The following is a 19,704-nucleotide window of genomic DNA, read 5'->3' as shown; positions in this document are numbered from 1 at the left end:
CTCATGCAAGCAAGAGTAATCAGAAGCTGGTAAAGACAGTATCACATCTTAACAGCACGACCAGAGATAGCCATTGAAACCAGAATCTATTTGAGCATCAGAGAAAGTCTGCATAAACGACTAGAGTCACTTGCAAAGAACTAGTAACGACATAGTAAGAGCATATATTCCTTCCTGTCTCAAGTCACCAGGGAGACTTCTAAAACAGCATCACGAATGTCAACTCCACTGAGGCTTCAACGGAGTAAACTAACGATTCCTCAAACTTCCAGCATGACTTACACAATCCCATTTGGAGGCGTTAAAGCAGGACTTTTGGTACAGACAGAAATAAAGGTTTATGTAAATGTTTCTCAGCTCAACACCAGATCCACTCCTCAGATGCCTGAATTAAGATCACCTGATAAGTGACTGGTGTGTTAGCTTCATCTAAGGACAAACTCCCCACCCAGCCACTCCCTCACTCCCCTTGCTCAGCAGGGGGCAATACCAACACACATCCAAACACCACACACATCCAAACACCACCCCAGCAGTGCCACACGACAAACAGGAAGGAGAAGGCTCATGGGTCAAGATAAAAATGGAGGCTGTTTACCAATTACACCAATGTTGTGGGTAAATTCCTTGATTGCCAATTAAAATATATTAGGATAACGAGGTAGGGCATACGGTCGGCACACAGCAGTTCATCTCTCACTTCCCTCTCACGCTCTCCCTGCTTTGGCCATGGCTCTCCAGGGCCTGTGGTGAGCTTCTGCTCCAGCACCTGGAGCACCTCCTCCTGACCTCGGTGCTCCCTCTGCTGCTCCCTGCTTTGTTCCCTCCTCTCCCTGTGGTGTTTCCCACCCTGTCTGACCTTTGAGGCGCTTACCTTCGTGCCTGTGAGGCAGCACAGACTCCTGCTGGCGCGTTCGGCTGTGCTGCCGGTGGGGCTGCTGGGGCTGGCTGTGGCCAGCACAGGGCAGCCCCCTCCCTCTCCTCACACAGGAGCCCAGCAGCCCCCTGCCAGCACCTTGACACATAAACCCAATACCGGTGGCAAAACCAACACTTAACTATCTCCTGAACAGCAAACAGTGGAGACCAGCCTCCTGGCACCCTGAATAAAGAGAACTCGAGCTATGTCTTTGCTGTATTGCCAATTAGCCACCTCATAAAAGAGATCCTGTGTTCTCCTTCGTGTGTTCTGTGCACAGCTCCATGTGTTCATTGTCCCACACAAACAGAGTACACGCATCCAAACACCACGCCAGCAGTGCCACATGCTCAGGTCCTCTTCCATGCAGCCTTCCGTTACGCCTCAGATGGACATATCGCGGGCTGCACCTAGAGGGCCCCTGCGCTCAGTACCACAGATGTCCTACAACAACCCTCTGAGTGTTGCAGGGAACTGCAAGCACTCTGTTCACAGTATCACAGTATCACAGATTTCTAGGTTGGAAGAGACCTCAAGATCATCGAGTCCAACCTCCGACCTAACACTAAGTACTCCACTAAACCATATCGCTAAGCTCTACATCTAAACGTCTTTTAAAGACCTCCAGGGATGGTGACTCCACCACCTCCCTGGGCAGCCCGTTCCAATGCCTAACAACCCTTTCGGTAAAGAAGTACTTCCTAACATCCAACCTAAAACTCCCCTGTCGCAACTTTAGCCCATTCCCCCTCGTCCTGTCACCAGGCACGTAGGAGAACAGACCAACCCCCACCTCTTTACAGCCTCCTTTAAGGTAACTGTAGAGAGCGATAAGGTCGCCCCTGAGCCTCCCCTTCTCCAGGCTGAACAACCCCAGCTCCCTCAGCCGCTCCTCGTAAGACTTGTTCTCCAGGCCCCTCACCAGCTTGGTCGCCCTTCTCTGGACTCGCTCGAGTACGTCCATGTCCTTCCTGTAGCGAGGGGCCCAAAACTGAACACAGTACTCGAGGTGCGGCCTCACCAGAGCCGAGTACAGGGGCACAATCACTTCCCTAGACCTGCTGGCCACACTGCTTCTTATACAGGCCAGGATGCTGTTGGCCTTCGTGGCCACCTGGGCACACTGCTGGCTCATATTCAGCCGACTATCAACCAATACTCCCAGGTCCTTCTCGGCCAGGCAGCTTTCCAGCCACTCATCTCCCAGCCTGTAGCTCTGCTTGGGGTTGTTGCGCCCTGCAGCCCTTCTTATAGATAGGCGTCACATTGGCTAGCCGCCAGTCAACTGGGACCTCCCCCGATAGCCAGGACTGCCGATAAATGATGGAAAGCGGCTCGGCCAGCTCCTCCGCCAGTTCTTTCAGTACCCTCGGGTGCATCCCATCCGGCCCCATCGACTTTTGCACATCCAAGCTCCGTAGCAGGTCGCCAACCATTTCCTCATGGATAGCGAAGGCCACATCCTGCTCCCCATCCCCTTCCACCAGCTCAAGGCACTGGGTATCCAGAGAACAACCGGTATTGCCGCTAAAGACTGAGGCAAAGGCGGCATTAAGCACCTCAGCCTTTTCCTCATCCTTAGTAACTAGGTTTCCCCTCGCATCCAGTAAAGGATGGAGATTCTCCTTAGTCCTCCGTTTCGCGTTGATATATTTGTAAAAGGATTTTTTGTTGTCTTTAACGGCAGTAGCCAGGTTGAGCTCCAGATGAGCTTTGGCCTTTCTAATTTTGTCCCTGCACAGCCTCGCTACATCCTTGTAGTCCTCCTCAGTGGCCCGCCCTTTTTTCTAAAGATTATAAACCCTCTTTTTTCTGCTAAGCACAAGCCGCAACTCTCTGTTGAGCCAGGCCGGTCTTCTTCCACGCCGGCTCGTCTTTGGACACGTGGGGACGGACCGCTCCTGTGCCATCACGATTTCCTTCTTGAGGAGCGCCCAGCCTTCCTGGACTCCTCTGCCCTTCAGAACCGCCTCCCAAGGGACTCGGCCAACCAGCGTCCTGAGCAGCTCAAAGTCAGCCCTCCGGAAGTCCAATACAGCAGTTTTACTGGTCCCCTTCCTGGCCTCGCCAAGAATAGAGAACTCTACCATTTCGTGGTCACTCTGCTCAAGACAGTTTCCGACCACCACATCTCCCACCAGTCCTTCTCTGTTTGTGAAGAGAAGGTCTAGCGGGGCACCACCCCTGGTAGGTTCACTGACCAGCTGCGTCAGGAAGCTATCTCCCACGCTCTCCAGAAACCTCCTAGACTGCTTTCTCTGTGCCGTGTTGTGTTTCCAGGATATGTCCGGGAAGTTGAAGTCCCCCACGAGGACAAGCGCCGACGATTTTGCAACTTCTGTCAGTTGCCTATAAAACTCCTCATCCGTCTCCTCATCCTGGTTCGGCGGTCTATAACAGACCCCGACCAGGAAGCTAGCCTTGCCAGCCTTCCCGCGGATCCTAACCCACAGGGATTCAACCTTATCATTCCCAGCCTGGAGTTCCACAACATCGAAAGATTCTCTAATGTAGAGAGCCACGCCACCACCCCCTCTGTGCTGCCTGTCCCTCCTGAAGAGCCGATAGCCAGGCATTGCAGCACTCCAGTCGTGGGAGCGGTCCCACCACGTCTCCGTGATGGCAACCAAGTCGTAGCCTGCCTGCTGCACGATGGCTTCCAGCTCCTCCTGTTTGTTACCCATGCTGCGTGCATTAGCGTAGATGCACTTCAGCTGGGCCATCGCCTTCTTCCCCGGCCTAGCCATTGTTTCCCCCGGCACAGATCCAACATGCCTTGTTTGAGCCCCATCCCCCTTCTTCCCTAGTTTAAAGCGCTCTCTATGAGCCCTGCCAGCTCCTGGCCTAGGATCCATTTTCCCCTTGGAGATAGGGACCCGTCTGGGGCCATCAGGCCAGGTGCCGAGTAAAGCTCCCCATGGTGAAAAAACCCAAAATTTCTGTGCTGGCACCAGCCTCTGAGCCACCTATTAACCACGCGAGCTTTCCGTGTCCTCTCCGTGCCTCTCCCTTCCCCCGTAGGGATGGACGAAAACACCACCTGCACTCCCGCTCCCTCCACCAATCGTCCCAGCCCCCTATAGTCCTGTTTGAGAGCCTTGAGGCTTCTCTTTTCAACATCGTCACTGCCAGCCTGGACTATCAAAAGCGGGTAATAGTCAGAGGGGCGAACCAGGTTTGGAAGCTTCCTGGTAATGTCTCTGACCCTGGCCCCAGGGAGGCAGCAGACTTCCCTATGTGTGGGGTCAGGCCGACAAATAGGGCCCTCAGTTCCCCTGAGGAGTGCAAGCACTCTGTTCATTATATTCAGATTTTTAATGTCTACGTCGCATTGTGCTAGCCCATAACAGAACCAAGCACCCTCAATAAAAGCATAGCTCTCTGTCTACTCAAACTATCCCGGTACGTATTTCTACAGTTTAAAAACATACCCATAAACAAATCCACCTGATGCCCTAAGAAACTAATCCTCCACATAAACAGTAAAATTCTGCAGGGAAGTAATTTCACATGATTTTTATCCCTTTCTTCTCCCCATCCCAGAGGAAGAACTCTCTAACAGCTGCACAGTCACTGGAGTGGTTCATTCCCTTCTACTCACTGCTCTTCATGTTTATGCCCTCTGAACTCAGCTGAGACAACTGCATCAAGACCACCTCTCTGACGCTTTTTTCTGGTCCATTCATGTTTTCAGACTCATGGCTTCACTTCTATGCCAGTTGCTGGCATCATTTCGTCGTAAACTTAGAGGCATAGATCCTTACAGCTGAGAACAGTAAAAAAAAAAAAAAAAAAAAAAAGTAATTTGAGCAAAGAAATTTTATTTATTTGTTTCAAAATGTACCTGAAGTTAAAACAGATTAGACAGGAGCTTTGCAGAAGAAGCACTTTTCCTCAGCAAACAACAGCTGATAAATCCTCTCAGTTCGGGGAAATCAGCTTGGTTATCTTTTCTATTCACCAGAAAGATCTAGAAATTATATATTACTATATAATAATATTGCAAATAACAAGTAGTATATATTATACGTGATTGGGTTGGTTTGGACAAATATATATAATTTGTTTGGCTTTGGTCAAGCTCCTCACAGGCCTGTCTTCTGTTCTGCTGTTAGGAAGTTTATTTAGAACTGCATAAAAAGAGAATAAAGGGAGGAGATGCTCTAAAGAAGAAAATGCATGTCATTAAATCTGGAAAATGCAGGGAAAAAATCATCTGCAGTCTGAAAACTTAGAACCTTCAGTTTTCAAAGTATGAGAATACACATTTATATTCACACATTCTGAAATCTGTACAAGGAGACAGGTAACCAAAGGCTCTTCGATTCTTGCAAACAGAACAACAAAAAGATATAGCTGTAAGGAAAAAATAATATTTATTCCATGAGGCACTGTTAAAGCCTCAGCTGAAATATTGCCCACAGTTTAGTCACGCATGGTTGGAAAAGATTAGAGATAGCGAAGAACCCTGAGCAAGGGCATAGTAGACTTACCTGACATGAAGAAACCTTGCCTTGATTATTTTACAAGAATGAGTGCAGCCATTAGAAAGAGCAAGCAAAAACTAGAAGGCCACAAACAGAGTTAAAAAATAAATAAATAAAAAATAAGCTAACTGTGAAAGGAGTGCTGATCAAAAAAGTCCTTTAATATAAACAAAATATGATGTCATCTTAAAATAAAATACAGTCTACGCAAGCATTATGAAATAATAGTACATACAGCAATTGAACCCAGCGACCTGCACTGCTCACATATACTCCCAGGCAAACATGTTAGAGGCACCGTATAAGATTGCGTCACCACTTTCTCATACAATATTTTAAATATGATTGCTCTTCTCCCTTCCTCCATGCTAACTTTGTATGATGGTAATAGCGAATATTAAAAGTTAAACGCAAAGAGAAATTTCACAACAGTAAAAATTCCAAGAGATGCCATTTCAAAGTCACATCATAACTTCCTGATAACTTGGGGAAAAACACCACACTCGTAAGGTATTAACACTTTAGTATCTTTGTTAGAACAGAGATAGTACAGATGGCTAGATTTTTAACGTAAAAGAAAAAATGAACAGAACTATAAGGATCAAAGTAAAATTACAGAGGGTTTAACTGTATTGTACCAAACAAGGATCAATGAAAAACGAATGAAAACTTGAAAAGATCCCTGTGGAATGGGACCAGAAAAATTATAGGCAACTGTGATACATAACTGCAGGGATTTATTTTGGATGAAGACGGCCAAAATACTGTGGCCAGTGTATGTAGAAGAAATGGGCTAAGGCTTTCTGAATTTGAGCAAGCTTTTTGAAATCAAGAAGCTTAGTCTTTAGCAATTGATCTTAATTACGTGTTTCTATCCAGGTGTTTAATAAAAGGACACCTGTAAAAAAATCTGACTACGCTCAGCAAGTCAAGAAGTCCTCAGTTAACAACAGAAGAAGCAGGCGGACTGCCGCTGTGCTGCACTTGCAGTGAAACTTAAACGTGCAAGTGATAACTCTATAGGTTACCCATTACACAGGATTAAGTACATGAGGACTGAGCAAATGCAGAGGCAGTTGAATGGTTTCCTACTTTTGAAGGTGGAAGAGAACAGAGCGGCACCTGGAGTTTTTACATCCTTCTCTAAACCTTGCTTTCTGGAAGCCTTTGCAAAATGGGACCACACGAGAGAAAAACAAAGAATTAAAGTTCTGCAGAGTATCTCCAAGCCTTCTCCCCCTGCACACACCCCCACGTACCCTGCGTGTGTTCTGCAGAGTATCTGCAAGCCTTCTTCCTCTAAACGCACACACACCTACAAGCCTTCTCCCACTACACACCACATACGCCTGCCGTCCAGCTACACAGCGCTGCTTCAGAAACAAATACCTGTAGACATTACTGAAGCTCTGAAGTTGTTTCTTTTGATACAGCCTGAAACACTCTTCAGCTGGTTGCTTTTCTTTGAGTGGGAACATTTCAGGTTGGGGTTTTTCCCTTTTCCACCAGCAAATGACAAATTGACAAACGGATGATGTTTCAGGCAAAGGTTTTGACACCTTATTTCTAGAAAGAATGAGAAAAACAGGGCTGTCTGTGTTGAAGAAAAATTGAAAAATACAGGGAAATAAGAGCTTTTCATAGAAAACTTTGTATTCCAGGAGAGGCTGGTGTATCAGTAAGATTCAAGTAACATTTTTCAGGCAGCAAATGTCTTTCAAGCCTTCATTTGAGCTTCAAGCACCCCACAGTGCACAGACTAGGACTTTACTTGTATGCTTACTAAATTTCTAGAAGCTTTTTATGTATGCATGCATGTGTTACCTGCAAATATTCTTAGACCTTCTCAAAAACTATTCTGGCTTGTAGAATAGCACTGCAAAATGGAGGATACCTCAGCTTGACTTGAAGGACTGCCTGTCTCTATTTCTAGGAATATAAGAAACCAGGTTTTACTGCTTTGGATTAACCATGTTTTAGTTGTACTCCCTGTTGTAGCTGGAAAGTTGGGGCAAGGGGGAGTGTTTCACAGAATCATCTACGTTGGAAGAGACCTCCAAGATCATCTAGTCCGACCTCTGACCTGACACTAACAAGTCCTCCACTAAACCATATCACTAAGGGCTACATCTAAACGTCTTTTAAAGACCTCCAGGGATGGAGACTCAGCCACTTCCCTGGGCAGCCCATTCCAATGCCTAACAACCCTTTCGGTAAAGAAGTTCTTCCTAACATCATTCCTAACATCTAAACCTCCCCTGGCGCAACTTTAGCCCGTTCCCCCTCGTCCTGTCACCAGGCACGTGGGAGAACAGACCAACCCCCACCTCGCTACAGCCTCCTTTAAGGTACCTGGAGAGAGCGATAAGGTCACCCCTGAGCCTCCTCTTCTCCAGGCTGAACAACCCCAGCTCCCTCAGCCGCTCCTCATAAGACTTGTTCTCCAGGCCCCTCACCAGCCTCGTTGCCCTTCTCTGGACTCGCTCGAGCACCTCGACGTCCTTCTTGTAGCGAGGGGCCCAAAACCGAATGAACACAGTACTCGAGGTGCGGCCTCACCAGAGCTGAGTACAGGGGGACAACCACTTCCCTAGCCCTGCTGGCCACACTGCTTCTTATACAGGCCAGGATGCTGTTGGCCTTCTTGGCCACCTGGGCACACTGCTGGCTCATATTCAGCCGACTATCAACCAATACTCCCAGGTCCCTCTCGGCCAGGCAGCTTTCCAGCCACTCATCTCCCAGCCTGCAGCGCTGCTTGGGGTTGTTGTGGCCCAGGTGCAGGACCCGGCACTTGGCCTTGTTGAACCTCATACAGTTGGCCTCAGCTCATCGCTCCAGCCTATCCAGATCCTCCTGCAGAGCCTTCCTGCCCTCGAGCAGACCAACACACGCACCTAACTTGGTGTCGTTTGCAAACTTACTGAGGGTGCACTCGATCCCCTCATCCAGATCATCGATAAAGACATTAAAGAGAACTGGCTGCAGTACTGAGCCCTGGGGGACTCCACTAGTGACCGGCCTCCAACTGGATTGAACTCCAGTTAAATTTAACTGGATTGCAACAGCAGGCGTGCTTCTAGCCACGCGTGCCTTTTTCCAGAGAGAAAGCCGAAGAAATCGGCAAACCGCAGCCGGCTGCACCCTGAGGGGCAAGGGCAGAGCAAACCCCGGGCTGGCACAGCCGGGAGCATCCCTGCAGAGAGCTGCAACGTCCCTGACAGCAGTTTTGTTCAGGGGGACCCGGGGCCAGGTGGGACAGCCTCGGCTGTGCCTCCCGCTGCGCGCTGCAGCCTCTCTCGCCTCCAGATCGGTCACTGTTCTCTGCAACGTGCCGTGCCCTGCAGCACGCTTTCCCCCTCTTTTTCTGGGGGAAGAAACGCCTGACTTCCTCTTACACGTTTGGTAGTTGTGGGTAGGGAAAGGAGGAGAAAATACAGGGCGCTCTGTGTACGAGTGCCTTCTCTTCCTTACGGGGAGGCAGCAGGCCATCCAGGCACTGTTCCATCATCCCCAGTACAACTGCCTGCTTTATTCTAACCTGGCTCTCCGCAAGAACACGGGCTGAAGTTCCCAACGGCCTGATGTGCTCATGCAGCAACATGGAAGCTGCTCTGCAAGCTCTGTGCATTTACTTTGGGTCAAACGAAGCCAAATACCACTTTGTCCTTGTAAGCGACCAACAGAGGTCACTGACGTCTGTCGCTGGGGCTGGGGCCCCACCGCACGGGCAACCCCGCTGGCTTCAGCAGAGACCCCTGCATGACGTCAGGCAGAATTCTGACCCAAAATTGGACTGATTTTGGTCACACCGAGACTAAATGTCAGACTGATCTAAAGGTCAGACTGATCTTAACCATGTCCTTCAGAGTTTGCTTTAGGAGTATCTTTTCTGTTAATCTCTTGCGATTGCTGCTACAGCTACTTCATTCCCCTCCCCAGAATCAGAACCCGGGGCTTTGGGCTTTTCAGTGTTTATTGTTCACTTAGTTCTTCCTTCGTGCTTCCACGGTGGGCACGAACAGACGTGTCCCCCTGCGCAGAGATGGGGGGCAGCCGGGGGGCTCCCCTCTGCTTGCCTCTCCTCTTCCAGCCGCACGCACGGGCAGCGACGGGACCGAACCGGGGCACGCTCCTGGCCTCTCCCCCTCGGCGGGGAGCTCTCAGAGCTCTGCAGGGCAGGCAGCACAGCCCCAGCCGGACCCCAGCACGCTCCCACAGCCTGCTGGCACGGCCCCGCAGCCCTGCGCACACACCTGGGCACCTTTTCCACCGCCTGGCCCAGGCCTGGGCTCCGCATCCCCTGCTGCCCCCCCCCCAGTGATGCACCGCCCATGTCACAGCAGGCAGGGGGTGCCCCATGGCACAAAGGGGCGGGGACGGCCTTGGCCCCGGAACGCTGGCCCCAACGGCAGCTGGGCAGTTGGGCAGCCCTGCGATGGCTGCCCGTGCTGACGGGGAGGCTGCTCGGCTGCCTGCTCCTGCGGCTCCAGCCTCCGCTCCGGACACAAACTCAACCAGAGGAATTCAGCTCCTCTCTCCTCTCTCCTCAGGCCCTCACCTCAAATGGCTCTCAGCGCCCTACAGGACACTGGCCGAACTAAACCACCGCACGCTCCTGGCCGCTCCTTTCCAGCACTGTGCCGGACAATTGTCCACGCCCTACAGGACAGGTAAGATCGCCCCAACCCACACCCACCGCTGTCTCACAGCAAGCAGGACGGTGACACGATCGGGCCACGATGGCAGTATTCACTCCATCAGGATGACGGGACACCGACAGATGTGGTGAGACGCTCAAGACCCTCGGGCAGAAAGGCAGGGGCTGTCCGTGGTCATAGGGGGATGCTGCTCGGTTTGTTCCTTCTCTTATTAAAGCCAGACACACACAGCGATGGGACCAGACCACGGCACACTCCTGGCCTCTCTTCCCTTGAGAACTCAGCAGGAGAAGATGCCAACACTCTACAGGACAGATAAGGCAGCCCCAACCCATTCCCCACCACGGTCTCAATGCCTGAGAAGTTGGCCCAACACGGCTCACTCTTGGCCGTCAGGCAGACACAGCAAGGACGGCCTTCGAGTGAGGCTGGGAGCGCCTTAGGCTGGGAGGCAGTGGCTGCTCCTGGCCACAGGGGAAGGCTGCTCCCTTTTGGCTTCCTCTCTTACAGCTGGAAACACACACAGCGATGGGACCAGACCACGGCACACTCCTGGCCTCACTGCCCTCGACCACTCAGCTGGAAGGAAGAGCTGCCACCGCTCTCCAGGACAGGTAAGATCGCCCCAACCCACACCCACCGCTGTCCACAGCAAGCAAGAAGGTGACACGATCGGGCCAGGACAAGAGTGACCGCTCCATCAGGACGACAGGACACGGACAGCCTCGGTGAGACGCTAGAGACTCGGGCAAACAGGCAGGGGCTGCCCGTGGTCACAGGGGGATGCTGCTCCGTTTGGTGCTTCTTCTCTTTCAGCCAGAAACACACAGCGATGGGACCAGACCATGGCACAATCCTGGCCTTGCTACACTCGACCACTCAGCTGGAAGGAAGAGCTGCCAGCTCTCTACAGGAGAGGTAAGATCGCCCCAACCCACACCCACCGCACTCTAACAGCAAGCAGCGAGGTGACGCACTTGGACCAGGATGGCAGTGACCGCTCCATCACGATGACGGGACACGGATGGATGTGGTGAGACACTCAAGACCCTTGGGTAGAGAGGTTGGGGCAGCCTGTGGTCACAGGGGGATGCTGCTAGGTTTGCTCCTTCTCTTATTAAAGCCAGACGCACAATGCAATGGGACCAGACCACGGCACAATCCTGGCCTCTCTCCCCTTGAGAAGTCAGCTGGAAAAGCTGTCAGTGTTCTCCAGGACAGGTAAGATCGCCCCAACCCATTCCCCACCGCTGTCTCACAACAAGCAGGATGGTGACATGATCGGGCCAGGACGGGAGTGACCGCTCCATCAGGACGACGGGACACCGACAGCCTCGGTGAGACGCTAGAGACTCGGGCAAACAGGCAGTGGCTGCCCGTGGTCACAGGGGGATGCTGCTCCGTTTGGTGCTACTTCTCTTTCAGCCAGAAACACACAGCGATGGGACCAGACCACGGCACAATCCTGGCCTCGCTGCGCTTGACCACTCAGCTGGAAGGAAGAGCTGCCAACACTCCAGGACAGGTAAGATCGCCCCAACCCACACCCACCACGGTCCACAACAAGCAGGAAGGTAACACGCTCGGGCCTGGACAGGAGTGACCGCTCCATCAGGATGACGGGACATGGACGGACGTGGTGAGATGCTGGAGACCCTTGGGCAGAGAGGCAGGGACAGCCCATGGTCACAGGGGGATGCTGCTCGGTTTGTTCCTTCTCTTATTAAAGCCAGACACACACAGCGATGGGACCAGACCACGGCACACTCCTGGCTTCTCTCCCCTTGAGAACTCAGCTGGAAGGAAGAGCTGCCAACGCTCTACAGGACAGATAAGCGATCCCCAACCCACACCCCACCACGGTCCCACAGCATGCCAGAAGATGACGTGGTTGGGCTATGGTGGGCATCTCCTGGCTGTCACGGAGATGTGAGATGGACGGCCTCGGAGTGAGGCTGGGAGAGCCGCACCCAAGGATGCGGGGGCTGACCCTGGCAACCGTCTGGGGCTGCTCTTTTTGGTCATTTTCCTTTCTCACCCCAGCACAAACCCCCGAGCACACCAAGGTCTGCCACTGTCCTTTCCCTCCTCTGCCCAATCCCTCCGCGGCCACTGAAGGCTGGTGCAGCTTTCTACAACCACAGCCACCGGAGGAGCAGGAAGCACACAAGGACCCCGTCTGACCCCGGCCATGGTCCTACAAGCACACCAATGGGCCCCGCGGCTATGGACAAAGAGCTCGGCACGCCTCCGCGCCACCCCACCCCACCCCACCCCACGTCTCTCTCAAACATTGCTCAAATAAAGGTTCTGATTCACAACCTCAGCGGCTGCTTTTTCCTGCCCTTCTTGGGGAAACCTCGGGGGGCTTTGCCTTTTGCAGAAGGAGCAAGTGCACCAGCCTCTGCTTCTTCAGATGCTGGCATCAAGAGAATTTCAAAGCAGATTAAGTGTCCTAATCTAAGACCAGATTCTGCAGGCGTTTCAGAAAAGTGTTTGATAATAAACACTTATGCAACTCTGGAGGAGAGTAGTCCACTGTGTTCTTAACTTATTCCTGCAGATGGAATACAGCATTACATAACACATCTTAACAGCACGACCAGAGATAGCCATTGAAACCAGAATCTATTTGAGCATCAGAGAAAGTCTGCATAAACGACTAGAGTCACTTGCAAAGAACTAGTAACGACATAGTAAGAGCATATATTCCTTCCTGTCTCAAGTCACCAGGGAGACTTCTAAAACAGCATCACGAATGTCAACTCCACTGAGGCTTCAACGGAGTAAACTAACGATTCCTCAAACTTCCAGCATGACTTACACAATCCCATTTGGAGGCGTTAAAGCAGGACTTTTGGTACAGACAGAAATAAAGGTTTATGTAAATGTTTCTCAGCTCAACACCAGACCCACTCCTCAGATGCCTGAATTAAGATCACCTGATAAGTGACTGGTGTGTTAGCTTCATCTAAGGACAAACTCCCCACCCAGCCACTCCCTCACTCCCCTTGCTCAGCAGGGGGCAATACCAACACACATCCAAACACCACACACATCCAAACACCACCCCAGCAGTGCCACACGACAAACAGGAAGGAGAAGGCTCATGGGTCAAGATAAAAATGGAGGCTGTTTACCAATTACACCAATGTTGTGGGTAAATTCCTTGATTGCCAATTAAAATATATTAGGATAACGAGGTAGGGCATACGGTCGGCACACAGCAGTTCATCTCTCACTTCCCTCTCACACTCTCCCTGCTTTGGCCATGGCTCTCCAGGGCCTGTGGTGAGCTTCTGCTCCAGCACCTGGAGCACCTCCTCCTGACCTCGGTGCTCCCTCTGCTGCTCCCTGCTTTGTTCCCTCCTCTCCCTGTGGTGTTTCCCACCCTGTCTGACCTTTGAGGCACTTACCTTCGTGCCTGTGAGGCAGCACAGACTCCTGCTGGCGCGTTCGGCTGTGCTGCCGGTGGGGCTGCTGGAGCTGGCTGTGGCCAGCACAGGGCAGCCCCCTCCCTCTCCTCACACAGGAGCCCAGCAGCCCCCTGCCAGCACCTTGACACATGAACCCAATACAGGTGGCAAAACCAACACTTAACTATCTCCTGAACAGCAAACAGTGGAGACCAGCCTCCTGGCACCCTGAATAGAGAGAACTCGAGCTATGTCTTTGCTGTATCGCCAATTAGCCACCTCATAAAACAGATCCTGTGTTCTCCTTCGTGTGTTTTGTGCACAGCTCCACGTGTTCATTGTCCCACACAAACAGAGTACACGCATCCAAACACCACGCCAGCAATGCCACATGCTCAGGTCCTCTTCCATGCAGCCTTCCGTTACGCCTCAGATGGACATATCGCGGGCTGCACCTAGAGGGCCCCTGCGCTCAGTACCACAGATGTCCTACAACAACCCTCTTAGCGTTGCAGGGAACTGCAAGCACTCTGTTCATTATGTTCAGATTTTTAATGTCTACGTCGCATTGTGCTAGCCCATAACAGAACCAAGCACCCTCAATAAAAGCATAGCTCTCTGTCTACTCAAACTATCCCGGTACGTATTTCTACAGTTTAAAAACATACCCATAAACAAATCCACCTGATGCCCTAAGAAACTAATCCTCCACATAAACAGTAAAATTCTGCAGGGAAGTAATTTCACATGATTTTTATCCCTTTTTTCTCCCCATCCCAGAGGAAGAACTCTCTAACAGCTGCACAGTCACTGGAGTGGTTCATTCCCTTCTACTCACTGCTCTTCATGTTTATGCCCTCTGAACTCAGCTGAGACAACTGCATCAAGACCACCTCTCTGACGCTTTTTTCTGGTCCATTCATGTTTTCAGACTCACGGCTTCACTTCTATGCCAGTTGCTGGCATCATTTCGTCGTAAACTTAGAGGCATAGATCCTTACAGCTGACAACAGTAAAAAAAAAAAAAAGTAATTTGAGCAAAGAAATTCTATTTATTTGTTTCAAAATGTACCTGAAGTTAAAACAGATTAGACAGGAGCTTTGCAGAAGAAGCACTTTTCCTCAGCAAACAACAGCTGATAAATCCTCTCAGTTCGGGGAAATCAGCTTGGTTATCTTTTCTATTCACCAGAAAGATCTAGAAATTATATATTACTATATAATAATATTGCAAATAACAAGTAGTATATATTATACGTGATTGGGTTGGTTTGGACAAATATATGTAATTTGTTTGGCTTTGGTCAAGCTCCTCACAGGCCTGTCTTCTGTTCTGCTGTCAGGAAGTTTATTTAGAACTGCATAAAAAGAGAATAAAGGGAGGAGATGGTCTAAAGAAGAAAATGCATGTCATTAAATCTGGAAGATGCAGGGAAAAAATCATCTGCAGTCTGAAAACTTAGAACCTTCAGTTTTCAAAGTATGAGAATACACATTTATATTCACACATTCTGAAATCTGTACAAGGAGACACGTAACCAAAGGCTCTTCGATTCTTACAAACAGAACAACAAAAAGATATAGCTGTAAGGAAAAAATAATATTTATTCCATGAGGCACTGGTAAAGCCTCAGCTGAAATATTGCCCACAGTTTAGTCACGCATGGTTGGAAAAGATTAGAGATAGCGAAGAACCCTATGAGCAAGGGCATAGTAGACTTACCTGACATGAAGAAACCTTGCCTTGATTATTTTACAAGAATGAGTGCAGCCATTAGAAAGAGCAAGCAAAAACTAGAAGGCCACAAACAGAGTTAAAAAATAAATAAATAAAAAATAAGCTAACTGTGAAAGGAGTGCTGATCAAAAAAGTCTTTTAATATAATCAAAATATGATGTCATCTTAAAATAAAATACAGTCTACGCAAGCATTATGAAATAATAGCACATACAGCAATTGAACCCAGCGACCTGCACTGCTCACATATACTCCCAGGCAAACATGTTAGAGGCACCGTATAAGATTGCGTCACCACTTTCTCATACAATATTTTAAATATGATTGCTCTTCTCCTTTCCTCCATGCTAACTTTGTATGATGGTAATAGCGAATATTAAAAGTTAAACGCAAAGAGAAATTTCACAACAGTAAAAATTCCAAGAGATGCCATTTCAAAGTCACATCATAACTTCCTGACAACTTGGGGAAAAACACCACACTCGTAAGGTATTAACACTTTAGTATCTTTGTTAGAACAGAGATAGTACAGATGGCTAGATTTTTAACGTAAAAGTAAAAAATGAACAGAACTATAAGTATCAAAGTAAAATTACAGAGGGTTTAACTGTATTATACCAAACAAGGATCAATGAAAAACGAATGAAAACTTGAAAAGATCCCTGTGGAATGGGACCAGAAAAATTATAGGCAACTGTGATACATAACTGCAGGGATTTATTTTGGATGAAGACGGCCAAAATACTGTGGCCAGTGTATGTAGAAGAAATGGGCTAAGGCTTTCTGAATTTGAGCAAGCTTTTTGAAATCAAGAAACTTAAGTCTTTAGCAATTGATCTTAATTACGTGTTTCTATCCAGGTGTTTAATAAAAGGACACCTGTAAAAAAATCTGACTACGCTCAGCAAGTCAAGAAGTCCTCAGTTAACAGCAGAAGAAGCAGGCAGACTGCCGCTGTGCTGCACTTGCAGTGAAACTTAAACGTGCAAGTGATAACTCTATAGGTTACCCATTACACAGGATTAAGTACATGAGGACTGAGCAAATGCAGAGGCAGTTGAATGGTTTCCTACTTTTGAAGGTGGAAGAGAACAGAGCGGCACCTGGAGTTTTTACATCCTTCTCTAAACCTTGCTTTCTGGAAGCCTTTGCAAAATGGGACCACACGAGAGAAAAACAAAGAATTAAAGTTCTGCAGAGTATCTCCAAGCCTTCTCCCCCTGCACACACCCCCACGTACCCTGCGTGTGTTCTGCAGGGTATCTGCAAGCCTTCTTCCTCTAAACGCACACACACCTACAAGCCTTCTCCCACTACACACCACATACGCCTGCCGTCCAGCTACACAGGGCTGCTTCACAAACAAATACCTGTAGACATTACTGAAGCTCTGAAGTTGTTTCTTTTGATACAGCCTGAAACACTCTTCAGCTGGTTGCTTTTCTTTGAGTGGGAACATTTCAGGTTGGGGTTTTTCCCTTTTCCACCAGCAAATGACAAATTGACAAACGGATGATATTTCAGGCAAAGGTTTTAACACCTTATTTCTAGAAAGAATGGGAAAAACAGGGCTGTCTGTGTTGAAGAAAAATTGAAAAAATACAGGGAAATAAGAGCTTTTCATAGAAAACTTTGTATTCCAGGAGAGGCTGGTATATCAGTAAGATTCAAGTAACATTTTTCAGGCAGCAAATGTCTTTCAAGCCTTCATTTGAGCTTCAAGCACCCCACAGTGCACAGACTAGGACTTTACTTGTATCCCTCCGAAATTTCTAGAAGCTTTTTATGTATGCATGCATGTGTTACCTGCAAATATTCTTAGACCTTCTCAAAAACTATTCTGGCTTGTAGAATAGCACTGCAAAATGGAGGATAGCTCAGCTTGACTTGAAGGACTGTCTGTCTCTATTTCTAGGAATATAAGAAACCAGGTTTTACTGCTTTGGATTAACCATGTTTTAGTTGTACTCCCTGTTGTAGCTGGAAAGTTGGGGCAAGGGGGAGTGTTTCACAGAATCATCTACGTTGGAAGAGACCTCCAAGATCATCTAGTCCGACCTCTGACCTGACACTAACAAGTCCTCCACTAAACCATATCACTAAGTTCTACATCTAAACGTCTTTTAAAGACCTCCAGGGATGGAGACTCAGCCACTTCCCTGGGCAGCCCATTCCAATGCCTAACAACCCTTTCGGTAAAGAAGTTCTTCCTAACATCATTCCTAACATCTAAACCTCCCCTGGCGCAACTTTAGCCCATTCCCCCTCGTCCTGTCACCAGGCACGTGGGAGAACAGACCAACCCCCACCTCGCTACAGCCTCCTTTAAGGTACCTGGAGAGAGCGATAAGGTCGCCCCTGAGCCTCCTCTTCTCCAGGCTGAACAACCCCAGCTCCCTCAGCCGCTCCTCATAAGACTTGTTCTCCAGGCCCCTCACCAGCTTCGTTGCCCTTCTCTGGACTCGCTCGAGCACCTCGACGTCCTTCTTGTAGCGAGGGGCCCAAAACCGAATGAACACAGTACTCGAGGTGCGGCCTCACCAGAGCCGAGTACAGGGGGACAACCACTTCCCTAGCCCTGCTGGCCACACGGTTTCTGATACAAGCCAGGATGCCGTTGGCCTTCTTGGCCACCTGAGCACACTGCTGGCTCATATTCAGCCGACTATCAACCAAGACTCCCAGGTCCTTCTCGGCCAGGCAGCTTTCCAGCCACTCATCTCCCAGCCTGTAGCTCTGCTTGGGGTTGTTGTGGCCCAGGTGCAGGACCCGGCACTTGGCCTTGTTGAACCTCATACAGTTGGCCTCAGCCCATCGCTCCAGCCTATCCAGATCCTCCTGCAGAGCCTTCCTACCCTCAAGCAGATCGACACACGCACCTAACTTGGTGTTGTCTGCAAACTTACTGAGGGTGCACTCGATCCCCTCATCCAGATCATCGATAAAGACATTAAAGAGAACTGGCCGCAGTACTGAGCCCTGGGGGACTCCACTAGTGACCGGCCTCCAACTGGATTGAACTCCAGTTAAATTTAACTGGATTGCAACAGCAGGCGTGCTTCTAGCCACGCGTGCCTTTTTCCAGAGAGAAAGCCGAAGAAATCGGCAGACCGCAGCCGGCTGCACCCTGAGGGGCAAGGGCAGAGCAAACCCCGGGCTGGCACAGCCGGGAGCATCCCTGCAGAGAGCTGCAACGTCCCTGACAGCAGTTTTGTTCAGGAGGACCCGGGGCCACGTGGGACAGCCTCGGCTGTGCCTCCCGCTGCGCGCTGCAGCCTCTCTCGCCTCCAGATCGGTCACTGTTGTCTGCAACGTGCCGTGCCCTGCAGCACGCTTTCCCCCTCTTTTTCTGGGGGAAGAAACGCCTGACTTCCTCTTACACGTTTGGTAGTTGTGGGTAGGGAAAGGAGGAGAAAATACAGGGCGCTCTGTGTACGAGTGCCTTCTCTTCCTTACGGGGAGGCAGCAGGCCATCCAGGCACTGTTCCATCATCCCCAGTACAACTGCCTGCTTTATTCTAACCTGGCCATCCGCAAGAACACGGGCTGAAGTTCCCAACGGCCTGATGTGCTCATGCAGCAACATGGAAGCTGCTCTGCAAGCTCTGTGCATTTACTTTGGGTCAAACGAAGCCAAATACCACTTTGTCCTTGTAAGCGACCAACAGAGGTCACTGATGTCTGTCGCTGGGGCTGGGGCCCCACTGCACGGGCAACCCCGCTGGCTTCAGCAGAGACCCCTGCATGACGTCAGGCAGAATTCTGACCCAAAATTGGACTGATTTCGGTCACACCGAGACTAAAGGTCAGACTGATCTTAACGATGTCCTTCAGAGTTTGCTTTAGGAGTATCTTTTCTGTTAATGTCTTGCGATTGCTGCTACAGCTACTTCATTCCCCTCCCCAGAATCAGAACCCGGGGCTTTGGGCTTTTCAGTGTTTATTGTTCACTTAGTTCTTCCTTCGTGCTTCCACGGTGGGCACGAACAGACGTGTCCCCCTGCGCAGAGATGGGGGGCAGCCGGGGGGCTCCCCTCTGCTTGCCTCTCCTCTTCCAGCCGCACGCACGGGCAGCGACGGGACCGAACCGGGGCACGCTCCTGGCCTCTCCCCCTCGGCGGGGAGCTCTCAGAGCTCTGCAGGGCAGGCAGCACAGCCCCACCCGGACCCCAGCACGCTCCCACAGCCTGCTGGCACGGCCCCGCAGCCCTGCGCACACACCTGGGCACCTTTTCCACCGCCTGGCCCAGGCCTGGGCTCCGCATCCCCTGCTGCCCCCCCCCCAGTGATGCACCGCCCATGTCACAGCAGGCAGGGGGTGCCCCATGGCACAAAGGGGCGGGGACGGCCTTGGCCCCGGAACGCTGGCCCCAACGGCAGCTGGGCAGTTGGGCAGCCCTGCGATGGCTGCCCGTGCTGACGGGGAGGCTGCTCGGCTGCCTGCTCCTGCGGCTCCAGCCTCCGCTCCGGACACAAACTCAAC

The 19,704-nt window shown here is 50.4% G+C and overlaps 1 protein-coding gene across 1 annotated transcript in view; it reads right to left on the bottom strand.

Annotated features, from left to right (window-relative positions):
* The window catches only part of TNIP3 (TNFAIP3 interacting protein 3), a 94,379-nt gene extending 89,834 nt beyond the window's left edge, over nucleotides 1–4,545 (bottom strand). Inside the window, exon 1 of the mRNA XM_080588727.1 lies at nucleotides 4,521–4,545. Coding sequence (XP_080444853.1) covers nucleotides 4,521–4,530 — 10 coding nt within the window. The 5' untranslated portion in view covers nucleotides 4,531–4,545. The remainder of the gene's footprint in view (nucleotides 1–4,520) is intronic.
* Between the last annotated feature and the right edge of the window lie 15,159 nt (nucleotides 4,546–19,704).

The sequence above is a fragment of the Anser brachyrhynchus genome (genome assembly GCF_964034855.1).
Source record: "Anser brachyrhynchus genome assembly, chromosome: 4".
In the NCBI taxonomy this organism is placed as follows: Eukaryota; Metazoa; Chordata; class Aves; order Anseriformes; family Anatidae; genus Anser; species Anser brachyrhynchus.
This window is presented reverse-complemented; position numbering and strand designations above follow the sequence as displayed.